Below are 19,303 nucleotides of genomic sequence, written 5' to 3'. Positions count from 1 at the left end.
GGTTACGGTCCGTTCCTCCAGGCCATGGGATCTGTAGCCCCGGGCCCACACCACACCTCTCTCACAGTTAGGAATGTTATCTCCCCCCCCCCCCCCCAACGGGTATGGAAAAATTAAGCAAGCACATACATCCCCATACTTCTATTCACCTAATTTAGCTGTTAAATTATTTGCATCCATCATAAATATACACTCCTCCATGAGCTGCTCCTTACATTATGATGCTCCCACATATTCTCACGCACGTACCAGTTACAGTTACTTTCCCCATAACCCACACTCTGCACATATTTTGCACCACATATCTTCGAACGGGTAAGGTCTAGTATAATAATAATATCTAGAACTGCACTCTGTCGAGGTGCCAACTTGCTTCTTGTGCACAAGTAGGCCATGTATGGCTATGTATGGCCTAACTTGCCAGCAGAGCGCGCCATGAGGTGCGCTCACCCCTCATGGCTGTTAATGATGACGTTGACAGAAATGCTGGTCCCTGATTGGACTACGGGCTTAAACACACATATCTACCTACCTACATACTGTACGCAGCCGAACACAGTACTTGCGCGCTCTGGTGGCGCAAGTAATAAACTAGAAAAGATGCAATTGGAAATTGCAAGTGTGGTTGCATATTTAATGCCTGGATGGCCAGAACGTCACCACTCCCCCATAGAACCCCCATAGAACACAAATACACCAACTACACCAATCAGAATCACTCTATATAATGGTGACGTCACTGAGAATGCTGCTTCCTGATTGGCTATGTTGACCGTAATCATTTTGCTGCTTCCATCCTGATTGGCTATGTTTATACTATTTTCCTGCATCCTGATTGGCTTTGTTTACGCTATGTTTGTTCCAGACCAGAACAATAAATAGTGTGGTTGCCCTACTGGCAACCACACTAATAACTAGAAAGATGCAATTCTGGGAAATTACAAGTATGGTTGCCGTGACACTAGTCACAAGTAATTCACTCGGAATGAATTCCGTCTTACCATTTATATCATACATGGGCAACTGGCGCCCCCACCTTTACTTAATGCTGCCCGCAGGTTAATACCGGAATACTGATATATTATTGATTTCAGCTGTTACAATTCCAAACATGTCCTGCTTTAATTCTCTATATTAGTAGCTTAATGACTAGTATAATAGTACTAAAATGTATTTTTTTTATGTATTTGTATTTAGGTTCATAAAGTTAACATGAGTATATAACTAAATGCGTTTGAAATTTAATCAAAATGTTACATTTCAGGAATCCAATAAAAAATAAAAATATTCAGGATTCCAATTCAAAAGAAGCAAAAATAGCCGATCTACAAGCTCAAAACGCATCACATTGAATGAGATACTAGAATGACAAAGTAGGACTTCTGGAGTGAAGGTGGAAATATAGTGGCCCTCGCCATCATCAAAGTTGCCCACCCCTGATTTATTATATATTGTAATGTCAAGTGAAGCATGACCAAAAGCTTCATTCACTGAGAAAGTTACAAAACACAGGTTCACTTTGCTGGGAAAACATTCTCGGACCCAATACAATAGTGCCTATGGCAGTGGTGGGCAACTTTGATGATGGAGAGGGCCACTATATTTTCACACTCACTCCAGAGGGCCACAATGCATATAGTAAAGAATTGCAAAAATAGCCGATCTACAAGCTCAAAACGCGTCACAGTTTTGAGCTTGTAGACCTGCTATTTTTTGCTATTTTTGAATTGGAATGCTGAATTCTTTTTTTGCTATTTTGAATTGTAATCCTGAAAAGTAACATTTTTTATTAATTTCCAATGCTTTTACATGTTCTTATGTTAACTTTATGAACTTGAATACAAATACATTGTGCATAAAAAAAAGACTAGTACTAGTCATTAAGCTACTACTATAGATTAAAGCGGGTCATGTCTGCATGTTTGGAATTGTAACAACTGAAACCAATATTATCTCAGTATTCAGATATAAGGCAATTTTTTAAGACTATGCCTTATATTTTATACTGTGATTTCTGTGGTCAGCTGACAGCTGTGCTGTACAGTAAGGCTACCATGCAGCAGTGATGCCATTCCAGCTCATCGTCATGTATTTGTGTTTCCTCCTCCTTCTCCCGTGGCAGGCCTACCTGATTGGCTGCGTGTGGAACTGCTATAGATATGTGAGTGGCCGGGGCACCACTGAGGTCCTCGTTTACGTCACCACCAATGACACCACGGTGAGTACCCACCCAGCCACCCCTCCCCTCCCCCGCACCTCAAGGACATAATAACACTACTGCAGCAGCCTCGCTGGGTTCTGATATGACACACACACACACACACACACACTAGGGATGGGACGATATGAACATTTCATATCACGATTGTTGTGACAAAAGAAATCGCGATTTACGATATTATCGCGATGATCAAAATTCATTATCCTGGGTCGGAACATGATTCGCCAAAAAATAGCCGATCTACAAGCTCACAACGTGTTGCGTTGCAACGCGTTGTGAGCTTGTAGATCGGCTATTTTTTGGCTAAGACATTTTACAGGGAGTGAGAAAAATTACTCACTGTATCAAGTACGTATATTATAAGTACCTTTTACCAATAGAGGGTTTTTAAATGGTATCAGATATGCAGCTCTGCAAATAAAAGGTGAATTGATCCCAGTGCATGACGGAGGACGATATCGCGATAATGAATGAAACCTCCTCGATACGATTATCGTGAGTGTTTTTTATCACGATAAACGATAATATCGCTTATCGTCCCATCCCTAACACACACACAGTCATAGTGTATGTGTGTTTACTGGACTGTGCATAGAATAGACACACACGCATGTAGGCATGCTTGCATTGACACAAGAACATAATGCTGTAGGGCACGTACATGCACTGCATGTACTGTACATGTGGATGTGCATGCTCGCACAGGTTCAGAATGCACTTATCCGATGTACAGTAGGTAGTCCTAACGCTATCACCGTTGCGACTAGTGCTATCCAGTTGATTTTAGCTCAAGATGATTCATTTAAAATAAGGTTTTGAAAATTGCCATCAGCGAGCGCTTTCGACAAAATTAAAAAATAAATAAGAAGTAGCTACAGTACTAGCAGCAACTGTGAGACTTGTTTGCCTAGCATGACTAAAATAGAGGATATGTTTGCTTTTGCATGTTATTGCAGTTCAATGAGTTGATACCACTAAGTGCACGAGGTAAGGATTTTAGGGTTTACGCTTTACATTACAGTGTCTTTACTACTATGTACTAATTAATGTTGCGAGGCACTTTTTATGCATCTGAGTGCTCCTCATAGCAGTACACCAGTGTCTGAATCATAATCCTCCTTAAACTTCTATCGGTAAAAGCAATAAATAGAACCTCAAGCTGTCATAAAGGCACTGAAATATGTAACGCTAAAACATTTTCGTTAAATGTCAGAGAGAAATGGCTCCTCCAGTCAAGTTATCATATGAGGTTCTTTCAGGTAATAGGGGGATAATATTTCCGTTTACCACTGTACCCATGGGGTTCAGATTCTTCCAAATATTCACTGTAATGTAAAGTGTAACAGAAATGTTAGACTGTCTGACCACAGCTATTTATTCATAGATTAGACATTTAGAAATGTATGAGTAGAACAAAATTGTCAAATATATACCGCTTTACAGAACCCATCCCACTCCAAATCGGACCCTCGCCTACCACTCTAACCCTGGTGTCCCTATTTTGGTCATGTCATTATAGGTGAACATTGGCACAGACAAAACAAAAAACATTCTTTATCCGGATTAAGTGTTTAACTGCATATTGTCTAAACACAAGTGTTTATAGATGTTTAACTCTGCGCAATCGCATTGCCTTTGCCTTTGTCCTATTGGTAGTGGGTGAGGTGACATTGATGTTGTAGGTAGCGGTAGATACGGTAGGCCGTACCAAGGTGATTGGTTGTGAAGGGCCAGGTGGGCGGAGTCATGCGTCATCCTTCTTAGCTGACTCAGGACTTTGGAAAAAGGCTTTAGTACGGTCACTCTTTCCATCCGTCTGTCCGCCCATCTGTCTGTCCATCCTGGTGTAATCCTCCGCACTGATATAAGTAGGATAGAGGGCGGTGTGGGGGCCCAGGGCAGTTGGTGACGTCACAGTAGGGGCGCGTGCATGTGTGTGCATGTGCGTGCGTGTGTGCGTGCGTGTGTGCGTGCGTGCGTGTGTGTGTGTGTGTGTGTGTGTGTGTGTGTGGGTGTGTGTGTGTGTGTGTGTGTGTGTGTGTGTGTGTGTGTGTGTGTGTGTGTGTGTGTGTGTGTGTGTGTGTGTGTGTGTGTGTGTGTGTGTGTGTGTGTGTGTGTTTCAAAAGTGAATAAAGGGCCCATGTTGGGGGTGTATTGTTTGGTGTTCATTCTTAAAGACAGTGTGGGGTTTTATTGTTTTTCTAAAGGCTGGCTTTACCGTGACTGTAATTAGGGAATGGACAGGATGAGGTTCCCTTTGTGGGATGCGAGAAGAGATTATTTTTGAGTTGTGAAGGGGATACTGTACACTAGTTCCAATGCAGCTAGAACAACAGGAGACTGAAGTGTATTGAATAGATCTTTCTATCAGTGAGGGCCGTGACCACAGGCAAAAGGGCAGTGAATCTTATACATTTAAAACAAAGATAGGCTCAGGATGGGGGTGGATGGTGAGCTGGAGGGTGAGGGCGGTTTACAGATCAGCATGGGGGATTCTGTTCCCTGTAGGATGGGGAGATGACATGGTTTTTGGATTAATAGCATTGTGACTCCCCTGTCATAAAGGTTTGTGTACACATTGGTGAATGAAGGGTCACCGTGTTGGGGGGAGATTGTGGCTCTTATGTATGACTTTAGTCTCATTTTGTATTAAGACTTCGTGGGGGGACAGTGGGTATGGCTGGATGGACATGCTGCAACATGTTTGATGTTGTCAACAAGGAGAGAGGATGGATCACATTACCTAACTATGTTCCTGTACCCAGCATGGGTTAGGCTAACTATACAGTAGGTCCAAGCCAGTAGAAGAATGGTCACACATCAGGGGGTGGTGTAAAACAATGATAGGCCTACTGTTAAGCTCAGTGACCACAACACAGGGTGTGTAGAAACAGGGCATGCACTTTTTAGTGGACAATGCACTATGTATTTTTCCAGTATGCACACGTGGATATATTATAGACAGCTATTACCTAGCCAAATGTAAGAAATTCCATACATGAAAATAAAAGAATAAATAAGTAATGAAAAACAGCCGATCTACCTGCTCACAGAACGAGGCGACATGGAGAGAGAGAGAGTAAGATGTGACAGGGGGGTAGGCGCTGACAGATCAACAGTACAATTATGGCTTTTACTGAGGCTATGTTGATCGTTTTGAGGGGGCAAACATATCATTTATCGATTGGGTCTCGAGATAAATAAATACCATTTAAATAAAAAACGTTTGGTAGCAATTAGTATACACAGAGTTTTAAAAGGTTATAGTGCAAATAATATTAACAGACCAGTAAATATTTAGTTATTATTTGTTTTTACATTAGCAAGCCTTAACTAACTATGCCATGGTGTCTGACATGAATTTCGTGGTCAAACCTTAACACAGTTAATGGTTATTACCAACAACACTCATTAGTTAAAATTATATAATGAAATATTATAACACACACACACACACACATTTCATCCTTCAGCAGGATTTGAAACCTTTGAAAAAACTATGTAGTACTGTATTTAAAGAAAAATGCGTTACACATGCTCTTACAGAAATTATACGAAAACAACAGATCCACAATCTCACAATTAGTTTACTCTTTACTGTCACTTGACAACAATAACAATGTCTGAGGGATGTAGATTCTTTCTGTTTTTTTCTTCCTATTTATATATTTTCAATACATGATATGGCATGCCGTGTAAGGGGACGATAGTAATTAGACAACTTATTGTTTATTATGTTGTGTAGGGTAAGTACGATTGTAATGAGCCTGTACCGTACATGAACCTCACACCATGTACGGTACATTTACAGTAAAACATTTAAGCCCATGCATAAGCATACTATTTAGTGTTTTATCTATGACAATATTGTATTTCACGGGCTGTATAGCGGACAAGTATAGAGGATCAGCTATTCATTTACACTGTAGTTATCTATTTTCCTCTCACTACATATTTGTTTTCCCACTACGATTAAAAAAGCTCACCCTCATACACATCGTCACAACTACAAAAGCCAGTACATCAACAAAACATCAGCACCCCTACACATTACAGCAGGACAACGCCAAAACACATGACAAAATGCAAAACATGAAACCGAAAAGTCACAATATTTTACAAACAATGTGGTCAATAGACTAGTTTCAACAACAATCGTTAATCCTATAAGACATCTGGTAACATAAGGCTATAATATAGCCAGTTTGAATAATAGTTTGACTGAATGACTGAAAGCTTTATTAGAAGATTGCATATACGAATGGGTGCAGTTTCATAACAGTACAGTTAATTCACTGATACAAGGACAACTAAAAGGAGATCGTAGTATGGTTTTTGGCTTAGTTTCACGGGAAACCTTTCTTTATCTTTTATAACATTGAATAACAGGCAGATAAAAGAGTAGTTCCCATATTGCAATTCCTACAAACTGTACACAGTATATCAATCATAAAGTGTAGAGGACCAACTATACAACACAACTATGCAACATCTACTGGCCTGCATAATACCTACAGTAATCAACTATTGTATATTTAGCACAAATATACACCACCAACAGAAACCATCAGCATTGTCACTGCACATTGGGAGTAGCACACAAAACATAACACACAAAACATTAAAAAACATTAAAGACAAAATACACAATATGTTCTAACAATAAAGTGTTCAACAGACTTTTGCTCAACAACCTTTTAATATCAATTGACTGTGTAAATAACTGAAAGTTTTTTTTATTATTATTTTTTTTTGCATAGGTGATGAGAAAGTATGGTTTTTCAATGTATAGTTTGGATATTTGTTTTTGTCATTTTACTGTTACTGTTAATGATAGGATCATGGTTTACCTATAGTCATAGCGATGGATATGCATCTTTATGTATAACCTTGTTTATCTGAACTGAAGTAAGAGTGTTTTCTAAATGCAAAAACAGTTCACTAATACCAAATGTGTTGATATCCTAGAAAACACATTAGCATCAAACATCAACTATATCAAATTTGTCTACAGTACACTATCTACAGTACAGTATACTGTGCATACTAAAAACCTGTAAGATTCACCATTGCATTTCGTGAAATGAAAACCTACTGTACGTTTTTAGAAGCGTGAATAAACTTTAACTATACCTATAACAACATAAAAACATAGATGAAATTTTGTTGCAGTCACACACTTATCTCATGCACGTTTCTATATGCTACACGTCACAGTAGGTGCTTCTAGTGGCAGTGGGTCCTAGCTAGTTAGTTGTCAGGCAAGTGAGACAACAGCTGCTTTCAGCACATTTTGCAAATACATCTAATATTTTTAGAATATGGTCACAAGACTCTTTTTTTTTACTGTCATATTGGGATCCCCCAACATTAATTTGACATGCGACTCTGTGGCACAACGGTAGCGCGTCTGACTCCAGATCAGAAGGTTGCGTGTTCAAATCACGTCAGGGTCAAAGCTTTATTGATCCCCGTGAATAAATTGTTCTATGCTATTAACAGATATAAAATGTAATTTAAAACAAATAGTGCTTCACGGGATTAATATAATATGGAAATTTGGTGTCACACTGATAAGAACCGGGGCCAAAATAAACCGACCGCTCATTAGATGCAATGTAAAAGTGGTCACAGGCAGCACTCGCATGTAAAACTGCGACGATCAAAATCTGTAACTTATGTGACAATAAAGCAGCATATGATTCTATAAACATATGTCATTACTACCCATTTAAGTGAATAACACATTTGTAATTCATCTGATTTATTAGATGATGTTTATTATACAGGGGGAAATGCAAGTCATTCAAGGATTGAAAATGTTTGGTGTAAAATAGTAGCTGGTTTTGACTACACACACAAATCATTTCTTTTATCTCCCTGAAATTTATGATGTTCACATTAAAATTGTACACACTACACTCATACGAGGCGGTTTAGCCATATGTAACAGTACTAGAGGTATATACATTTGGTACAATATAAAATATAATATACAAGACTGCATGAACACCACAGATGCCAACTTCTTTCTTATTTTATTCAATGTATTGTATTTTTATTTTGTGTGCGAATAGGCTTATTTTATGTAAACTAGATGGTATCAAGGTATAAATATATTGCACCAGTTATTTTATCAGTTGTCATGGGGAGGGTCAGTTTAACCTATTGCAATTATCCAGATCCCTCCTACATTAAATTTCATTGGTTGGTCAACGTTCGGTCTCTCTAATACCCGCCTCTCTCGGGATCCTTTTTCTTTAAATATGAGGAAGACCAATTCTTACCACCAAAAATGGACTCTCACCGCCTGAATTACCAGGGCGAGGATAAGCTGATATGGAATCTGTCTAATGAACGTAAATTACGATGCCATTTTTCGCCACCCATGCACCTTTTTCCATTTGTTGATCTGTATACAGTGGAAGATGGGGAAACATTGTTTACAGATTTGCATCATGTGAGAGTATATGCATCTGAATTTGAGAGGTTTGAGACTGCCATCATGGATTTCACTGATTATCTGCTCTGGGGGAGATGGGCCAAAGATGACTACATCAAACCATCGGATATGGTGAAAGTGGATGAAGCGATGCCTACTCGTTTATCAGGCGGAGAAGCCTTCCTTATCGACTGTTCACGATCATATTTATGGTTGTTGATAAGATTCAAGTCAATGGGACCAACTTGTGAAAGGCCGAAGACTGTAATGGCCAAAGAATTGTATTTTCCAATCCGTTTAGCCTTTCATGCTGGTGATTTGTGGCTTCTGCAGGACGTGCTGAAATTAATCAATGGGTTTTTCAGCAAAGCAAAAGAGACTCGCAAGATGATGTTGCTGGATGATCGCCTGAACGGTGTAAATCGTACGAACTACCTCTCTACAAAGAAACCAAGACGCGTACCCCTGGTGCACGATAAAAAACTCTTGAATGAACCTAATCACAATCATCCCTCTGGATCTACTCTGTTTTCAATGGACCATAAGCCCGGTTGGATTGCTTCCATAAAAGTACCTGAAAATTCCAAAAAGTCACAACCATCTGGAGCTACTCTGTTTTCAATGTACAATAAACCAGGGTGGGCTGATTTTATAAAACCACCTGAAGATACGCAGTGGTCAAGGGGCAACTGTAATACTGTAAGACGTGTGTTGGATCATGAGCTAGAAACCGATGGGTCATAGTAACAATAGGCCTACCATACATGTGTCCTCTCCTGTTGATTTGAGAGCATCATAGTCTGCTAGAATCATATGATGTGTTGAATGTTCAATGTGTTTCCCTAGATTGTGTATCCACATTTTATTTCCATATTATATTAATTGTAACATGCGTGTAACATGTCTGTAAAGATGTATCATGTTCTCTTGTCAAAATAAAACATATAAAAACATATATTTTTCATGACATTTTTCCATCATCCTACAGTAATTATACCTATTATAGTTAGCTATGTCTAAACAAAGAAACCTCTTTGTTTTCAATCTAGTTCTGCTCCTCCTCCTCTTACCCCTTACTGGTCCACCCTCCTACGCCTCTTCCTCCCGTAAGATACACCACGCCTATTCCTTTCACAAGATATAAGGGACTCTTAGAGAGTAGAATATTATGATTTCCCCAGTCACCATGGAAGAATCTATTGAAAGAAGGGATGAAACCAACTCTAGCTGTATTCTACCAGTGGAAACTGTAGAATGCGATCCTATGCACGATTCCAAATCTGAAACTGATGATGAATATTGTCCATGCCCGGGTGTACCTCCTCCATCACCTCTGGGCTACTCTACACCTTACTTCTCACCACCGCTTTCACCACCCTATCCAGAGATGGGGGAAAAGGCTGTGCAGTTGTCAAGTGAGATCGAGGAAGGAGCTCCCAGCGGGAGTAATGGGGTAAATTTACCATATGGATGGTCAGCAACTGATATGATCAGAGAAAACTCTAAAAAACTTCAATGCATACTGGAGCATGATATACTTTATCTCCTCCAGTTGGCTTTTGGACATGAAGAACATTTGATGGATCATGGGGACTACAATAAGATCAAGCACATGGTGTACAATAACCCAGATAGTTCACAGACAATTCAAGCACTCTTGGAAATAATTATCGCCAATGGTGAAACTGCGTGCATCGAGTTCCTGTGTCTGCTACAAGCGTCAAATGCAATAGAAACATATCCTGATCTACAGCACATGTCATGGTACAGTCGTCCAAACGTGATTGGCAATGGATGTGTGACAGCAAAAGATATGATACGGAAAAACAGTTTAGAACTTAGAAAAATACTGCTTCCAGATATCAAATATGTCATCCAGTGTGTTTTCGAAATTGACGAAAGCCTACTGGTGTCTGGAGAGTACCGGGACCTCATGCAAATGTCTTATTCGGATGCATCATATAGGCTCATTGATAAGATAATGAACAAGGGTGAAAAGATTTGCCAAGTGTTCCTGTCTCTGCTAAAACACGTAAAACTTACAGACAGGTTTCCTGATCTGGAGAAAATGCCTTGGTACGGTCTTCCATCAATGGTTTTTGAAACAGAGAGGGAAGGATTTCGTTTCATGCCGGGAATGTCGTTTACAGAGATTTTAAGGGTAAACAAGCCAAAACTGCAAGAAATCATCATGTCAGATGTGGAATTTTTCATCGATTGTGCTTTCCAATCGGATCTTGTTGGCAATGTGGGCTACAGACAACTCAGGGACACTCACTCGCCGTACACAGCAGCTGTTGAGCTTTTGGACAAAATGCTGTGCAAGGGCGAAGAATTCTGTTATGGGTTCATTGCTATGCTACAAAATAATGAAGTAACAGCAATTAGACCTGAATTGAAGGCACTGCCTTATGCAGCACAACACCAAGGACGCCCTGGATACATGGTTTGCACAGATGCAGTCAGAAGAGCACAAGACAGTATAAGAAAAAACAAGTCAACACTTCAAAACACCCTGATGTCAGATATTGACAATCTCTTCAAGCTTATTTCGCTTATCTGTGAACGAAAACTAATCACACAACTGGATAGACATCGTATCTCAGCCGACCCGGCCACTGAACTTGTGGACATAATTATGGGCAAGGGTGAATCAACCTGCAATGCTTTCCTGGATATTCTGAAAACAAGAAATGTAATAAAAATGTTTCCTGCTCTGAAGACAATCCCATGGGACAAATCTAGTGGCCATGTGAAACAACAGCAAAAAAGGAAGCATGGGCATACACCCAAATCAGATGGCAACACCATGAAGCCAGAAACAAAGAAAAGAAAATGTGACACAACATAATGTGATGAACGAACTCATTACTTTTTGGATAAACTCACCATCTGTAGAACCAAGTACTGAACTATAGAATAATAATGCTATGTCTAAACAAAGAAACCTCTTTGTTTTCAATCTGCTTCTGCCCCTCCTCCTCATACCCCTTACTGGTCCACCCTCCTACGTCTCTTCCTCTCGCAAGACACACCACGCCTATTCCTCTCACAATATATAAGGGTATTATTGCTCGTAATGTGGTCTTTACCAGTCATCATGGAGGAATCTGCTGAAAGAAGCGAAGAAGTTGACAAACCCAACTCTAGCTGTATTCTACCAGTGGAAACTGTAGAAGGTGAGCCATGGGTCGAACCCAATGGCAGCGACACGGACGATGAATACTATGCCCTTGCATGTGGTCCTTCACCTCCATCATCACCAATATTTTTTCAGTATCTGGCGTTAGATCCTGTTCCACCGTCTTCACCGGTGAATTACTCTACACCTTACTCCTTCTCACCAATGCTTTCGCTTTCACCACCATCTCCAGTGAATTCAACCCTGACTCTGGATCACGGAGATGGTCTGGGCAATGTAGAGCTTCTGGAAATTATAAAAGTATGCATCATCAAGCTACTGAATGTGGTAATAATTGATCTGTGGAAAGATGAATGTGACGGCTGCCAAGCAGATCATCCTAGTCAGACCCAACACCAGTGCCTCAATCCAATCCCTAAATATTATGTCTTCATAAATTTTAAAGAATTAATGAAAAGACTTTGGACTGATCGATTCATTTCGGGGATCATGCGTGTTCTGGAAACCCAAGGAACTGTCACTACCACATCTCGAGTGCAAGGGATATGTGAAGCTTTTCTATATGAGCTGAAGAATGTGGATGTAATTCAGACAAAAATCAAAGAGGCTGTTGATAATAATCATGTGCTTGGCGGAAACAAGAAGAAGCGTGATGTGTTGAACGAGCTTGTTACATTTTGGAGTAACACACCACCTGATACCCCAAGCTCTGACGCTGGTAATTATTTGAGAAAGTAGAGACAATAGTTGTACAGCATATATTGTATGTTTTATTCATGTTTAAAAGGTATTCTTTTCTTGACCACTTCTCCTCCTCTCCAGTGCATTCCCACCCCTCTCCAACAAATATACCCCTGGCTCTGGACCAACCCGATGGACTGGTTAGCACCGTGTTTATGGATATTGTAAAAGCATGCATTGATAAGCTTTTAACTGTTGTACTAAGTAATGACCGGGATCTTACATTAGTCTGTTGTTGTTTGACACATAATTGGTGCGATGGGGCGCAAACTAGTTATCCGGTGTCACGTTATTATGTATTTGCTCATTATAAAGAATTTATCAAAATGCTATGGACAGAGCGATTTATTTCAGGAATCATGCATGTGTTAGAAACTCGTGGTATTATTACTACAGAAGACAGAGTGCAAGGTGTCTGCGAAGTCTTTCTTAATGAACTGAGGTTAGATATCGCAGCTGATGAAATGGGTGATGATGTGACACACCATAATGTAATGAACAAACTCATTCCTTTCTGGATAAACTCACCATCTGTAGAACCAAGTACTGAGCTATAGTATTGCTAGAGAATTCATGAATCATTTATTAAAATACAATGTTACAGGGAAGAAACTGCATAGCCTATATTGTATAGTGTCCACATTCATTACAGTGTTCATACAATCTTGTAAGCATTAAAAAAGAAAAACGTAGCTTTACCACATAGTATTTTTTTTGTATGATGATTCCGCCAGTTATGTTGTTTATCATTATCATTGTATATATGTGTACATGTTTTCTTCTCAAAATAAAAAAATATCAACTACATTATACTAAATATTTGGTCATAATAGTTTTTTTTTAAAAGAATGTTGGTTATATTGTAATAATGTTGAAATTTGTTTTGTTTCACTAGACAGGTACATTTTACCTCACTTCTTATGCAGCCAAAAGTGTTGTTGGCATAATGTTTGTAATTAAAATAGGTGAATAAAACTAATACTAATGATTCAGCATTGATTGGTTGATTGGATACTTTAATATAAGTTTGGATAGGATAAGAATCACAAAATGAGGTGTTCCAGAATTTTTTTGAGAAAGTAGTTTGAGAGAATAGTTTTGCCGTATATAATGTATATATATATATATATACTGTTTATAAGTGTGTTATATTCATATTTTAAAGTTGGAAATAAATTCTTCTTTTCTCCTCATCACCAACGTTTTCATGGCCCTCCCCAGTGACATCACCACTGGATCTGGATCAACCTGCAACTTTGCTCGGTTCACGCTTTCTGCGTATTATAAAAGTATGCGTAGCAATGCTAGTGGATTCTGTAATAACTGATCTATGGAAAGAGGATTGTGACGGTTGTGAAATAGATCACCCCAGCCCACCCCATCACCAGTGTCTATCCCAACCATCAAGATATTTTTCAATCATTTTGAAGAATTAATGAAAAGAATGTGGACTGAGCGATTTATTTCAGGAATCATGCATGTGTTGGAAACTCGTGGTATTATTACAACAACACCTAGCGTGCAAGGAGTGGGTGAAACTTTTCTACACGAATTGAAGGGTGTTAAAGATATTCCAGGATATATCAAGGCGATTGTTAATGCCAATCTGGTATTGGGTAAAGACAAGAAAACGTGTGCAGTTCTGAATGAGCTTGTTACATTCTGGAGGAACTCACCATCTGTAGAACTATATAATTATTAGATAAAGTATAAACACCTTAATAATTGATGCATACATTGTTACTGTGAATAAATTATATTTTCGATTTGTTATGGATATATTTGTACACCACTTTCAGTAGCTATGGTGTTCATGCAATCTTGTATATTATATTTTATATTTTACCAAATGTATATACCTCTAGTACTGTTACATATGGCTAAACCGCCTCGTATGAGTGTAGTGTGTACAATTTTAATGTGAACATCATAAATTTCAGGGAGATAAAAGAAATGATTTGTGTGTGTAGTCAAAACCAGCTACTATTTTACACCAAACATTTTCAATCCTTGAATGACTTGCATTTCCCCCTGTATAATAAACATCATCTAATAAATCAGATGAATTACAAATGTGTTATTCACTTAAATGGGTAGTAATGACATATGTTTATAGAATCATATGCTGCTTTATTGTCACATAAGTTACAGATTTTGATCGTCGCAGTTTTACATGCGAGTGCTGCCTGTGACCACTTTTACATTGCATCTAATGAGCGGTCGGTTTATTTTGGCCCCGGTTCTTATCAGTGTGACACCAAATTTCCATATTATATTAATCCCGTGAAGCACTATTTGTTTTAAATTACATTTTATATCTGTTAATAGCATAGAACAATTTATTCACGGGGATCAATAAAGCTTTGACCCTGACGTGATTTGAACACGCAACCTTCTGATCTGGAGTCAGACGCGCTACCGTTGTGCCACAGAGTCGCATGTCAAATTAATGTTGGGGGATCCCAATATGACAGTAAAAAAAAAGAGTCTTGTGACCATATTCTAAAAATATTAGATGTATTTGCAAAATGTGCTGAAAGCAGCTGTTGTCTCACTTGCCTGACAACTAACTAGCTAGGACCCACTGCCACTAGAAGCACCTACTGTGACGTGTAGCATATAGAAACGTGCATGAGATAAGTGTGTGACTGCAACAAAATTTCATCTATGTTTTTATGTTGTTATAGGTATAGTTAAAGTTTATTCACGCTTCTAAAAACGTACAGTAGGTTTTCATTTCACGAAATGCAATGGTGAATCTTACAGGTTTTTAGTATGCACAGTATACTGTACTGTAGATAGTGTACTGTAGACAAATTTGATATAGTTGATGTTTGATGCTAATGTGTTTTCTAGGATATCAACACATTTGGTATTAGTGAACTGTTTTTGCATTTAGAAAACACTCTTACTTCAGTTCAGATAAACAAGGTTATACATAAAGATGCATATCCATCGCTATGACTATAGGTAAACCATGATCCTATCATTAACAGTAACAGTAAAATGACAAAAACAAATATCCAAACTATACATTGAAAAACCATACTTTCTCATCACCTATGCAAAAAAATAAAAAAATAAAAAAAACTTTCAGTTATTTACACAGTCAATTGATATTAAAAGGTTGTTGAGCAAAAGTCTGTTGAACACTTTATTGTTAGAACATATTGTGTATTTTGTCTTCACGTGAATGCAAGAGTTGTGTTTTTTATTGTTTTGTGTGTTATGTTTTGTGTGCTACTCCCAATGTGCAGTGACAATGCTGATGGTTTCTGTTGGTGGTGTATATTTGTGCTAAATATACAATAGTTGATTACTGTAGGTATTATGCAGGCCAGTAGATGTTGCATAGTTGTGTTGTATAGTTGGTCCTCTACACTTTATGATTGATATACTGTGTACAGTTTGTAGGAATTGCAATATGGGAACTACTCTTTTATCTGCCTGTTATTCAATGTTATAAAAGATAAAGAAAGGTTTCCCGTGAAACTAAGCCAAAAACCATACTACGATCTCCTTTTAGTTGTCCTTGTATCAGTGAATTAACTGTACTGTTATGAAACTGCACCCATTCGTATATGCAATCTTCTAATAAAGCTTTCAGTCATTCAGTCAAACTATTATTCAAACTGGCTATATTATAGCCTTATGTTACCAGATGTCTTATAGGATTAACGATTGTTGTTGAAACTAGTCTATTGACCACATTGTTTGTAAAATATTGTGACTTTTCGGTTTCATGTTTTGCATTTTGTCATGTGTTTTGGCGTTGTCCTGCTGTAATGTGTAGGGGTGCTGATGTTTTGTTGATGTACTGGCTTTTGTAGTTGTGACGATGTGTATGAGGGTGAGCTTTTTTAATCGTAGTGGGAAAACAAATATGTAGTGAGAGGAAAATAGATAACTACAGTGTAAATGAATAGCTGATCCTCTATACTTGTCCGCTATACAGCCCGTGAAATACAATATTGTCATAGATAAAACACTAAATAGTATGCTTATGCATGGGCTTAAATGTTTTACTGTAAATGTACCGTACATGGTGTGAGGTTCATGTACGGTACAGGCTCATTACAATCGTACTTACCCTACACAACATAATAAACAATAAGTTGTCTAATTACTATCGTCCCCTTACACGGCATGCCATATCATGTATTGAAAATATATAAATAGGAAGAAAAAAACAGAAAGAATCTACATCCCTCAGACATTGTTATTGTTGTCAAGTGACAGTAAAGAGTAAACTAATTGTGAGATTGTGGATCTGTTGTTTTCGTATAATTTCTGTAAGAGCATGTGTAACGCATTTTTCTTTAAATACAGTACTACATAGTTTTTTCAAAGGTTTCAAATCCTGCTGAAGGATGAAATGTGTGTGTGTGTGTGTGTGTGTGTGTGTTATAATATTTCATTATATAATTTTAACTAATGAGTGTTGTTGGTAATAACCATTAACTGTGTTAAGGTTTGACCACGAAATTCATGTCAGACACCATGGCATAGTTAGTTAAGGCTTGCTAATGTAAAAACAAATAATAACTAAATATTTACTGGTCTGTTAATATTATTTGCACTATAACCTTTTAAAACTCTGTGTATACTAATTGCCACCAAACGTTTTTTATTTAAATGGTATTTATTTATCTCGAGACCCAATCGATAAATGATATGTTTGCCCCCTCAAAACGATCAACATAGCCTCAGTAAAAGCCATAATTGTACTGTTGATCTGTCAGCGCCTACCCCCCTGTCACATCTTACTCTCTCTCTCTCCATGTCGCCTCGTTCTGTGAGCAGGTAGATCGGCTGTTTTTCATTACTTATTTATTCTTTTATTTTCATGTATGGAATTTCTTACATTTGGCTAGGTAATAGCTGTCTATAATATATCCACGTGTGCATACTGGAAAAATACATAGTGCATTGTCCACTAAAAAGTGCATGCCCTGTTTCTACACACCCTGTGTTGTGGTCACTGAGCTTAACAGTAGGCCTATCATTGTTTTACACCACCCCCTGATGTGTGACCATTCTTCTACTGGCTTGGACCTACTGTATAGTTAGCCTAACCCATGCTGGGTACAGGAACATAGTTAGGTAATGTGATCCATCCTCTCTCCTTGTTGACAACATCAAACATGTTGCAGCATGTCCATCCAGCCATACCCACTGTCCCCCCACGAAGTCTTAATACAAAATGAGACTAAAGTCATACATAAGAGCCACAATCTCCCCCCAACACGGTGACCCTTCATTCACCAATGTGTACACAAACCTTTATGACAGGGGAGTCACAATGCTATTAATCCAAAAACCATGTCATCTCCCCATCCTACAGGGAACAGAATCCCCCATGCTGATCTGTAAACCGCCCTCACCCTCCAGCTCACCATCCACCCCCATCCTGAGCCTATCTTTGTTTTAAATGTATAAGATTCACTGCCCTTTTGCCTGTGGTCACGGCCCTCACTGATAGAAAGATCTATTCAATACACTTCAGTCTCCTGTTGTTCTAGCTGCATTGGAACTAGTGTACAGTATCCCCTTCACAACTCAAAAATAATCTCTTCTCGCATCCCACAAAGGGAACCTCATCCTGTCCATTCCCTAATTACAGTCACGGTAAAGCCAGCCTTTAGAAAAACAATAAAACCCCACACTGTCTTTAAGAATGAACACCAAACAATACACCCCCAACATGGGCCCTTTATTCACTTTTGAAACACACACACACACACACACACACACACACACACACACACACACACACACACACACACACACACACACACACACACACACACACACACACACACACCCACACACACACACACACACACACACACACACGCACGCACGCACACACGCACGCACACACGCACATGCACACACATGCACGCGCCCCTACTGTGACGTCACCAACTGCCCTGGGCCCCCACACCGCCCTCTATCCTACTGATATAATACGCTAATCTCTGTCACACCCATCTTCACTTATCATAGAGAAGAGTCCCTTAAAGGGGAAGACCACCCATTTTCAATATAGAACTATGTCATTAATATACCTTAGAGGAGTTGTTTGGAAATAAAAAAAGAAGTTCCCCCTCTTCTGTGTTGCCTAGAACTGGAGGATAGATTTTGGGGTTTGTATTGCAAAGTACAACTTGATGACATCACACGGTTGTACTTTACAATACAAACCCCAAAATCAATCCTCCAGTTCCAGGCAACACAGAAGAGGGGGAACTTATTATTTATTTCCACACAACTCCTCTAAGGTATATTAATGACATACTTCAATATTGAAAATGGGTGTTCTTCCCCTTTAAGTTACCGTTCACCCTAGCTCATCATGTTAACCTTCAACAACAGCCCAACCTATGCCAGATTCCTAGACTAAAGGACTTTGCACACAGGGCCGTTGCCTTTTTTTCCGTTTGCTGCATGATTAAAAAGCATTGGATTTGGTGTCCACACTGCGGATCCGAAAAGGAGTCATAAAAGGAGTCAATGAGTTTTTACCTCATGCGAAATGACGCACGAATCGAACTGGGTTCGATCGGGAAAAAAACGCACTGCCGCAGCCAATTGCCGCACGTCAAATTCGGAGCAGGAGTGCATGAGGTCATATCATATCATTGGTTTCTTTAAAAAGAAAATGGAATTGTCTGTTGTTTCCGTGCGAAACATCACACCTGTCTGCAAAGCCCTTAAGACCACAGTTCATTGTTCAATAGAATTTAGTACCACA

The 19,303-nt window shown here is 38.9% G+C and overlaps 1 protein-coding gene across 1 annotated transcript in view; it reads left to right on the top strand.

Annotated features, from left to right (window-relative positions):
* The window catches only part of laptm4b (lysosomal protein transmembrane 4 beta), a gene marked incomplete at its 5' end in the record, with an annotated part of 29,788 nt that overhangs the window by 9,307 nt on the left and 1,178 nt on the right, over positions 1-19,303 (top strand). Inside the window, one exon of the mRNA XM_080734505.1 lies at positions 2,123-2,218. Within this exon, the coding sequence (XP_080590631.1) occupies positions 2,123-2,218 (96 nt within the window). The remainder of the gene's footprint in view (positions 1-2,122; positions 2,219-19,303) is intronic.

The sequence above is a fragment of the Nannobrachium achirus genome (genome assembly GCF_963921795.1).
Source record: "Nannobrachium achirus genome assembly, chromosome: 10".
NCBI classification, from domain to species: Eukaryota; Metazoa; Chordata; class Actinopteri; order Myctophiformes; family Myctophidae; genus Nannobrachium; species Nannobrachium achirus.
Note: the sequence above shows the minus strand (reverse complement) of the source record. Positions and strands in the feature narration are given on the sequence as shown.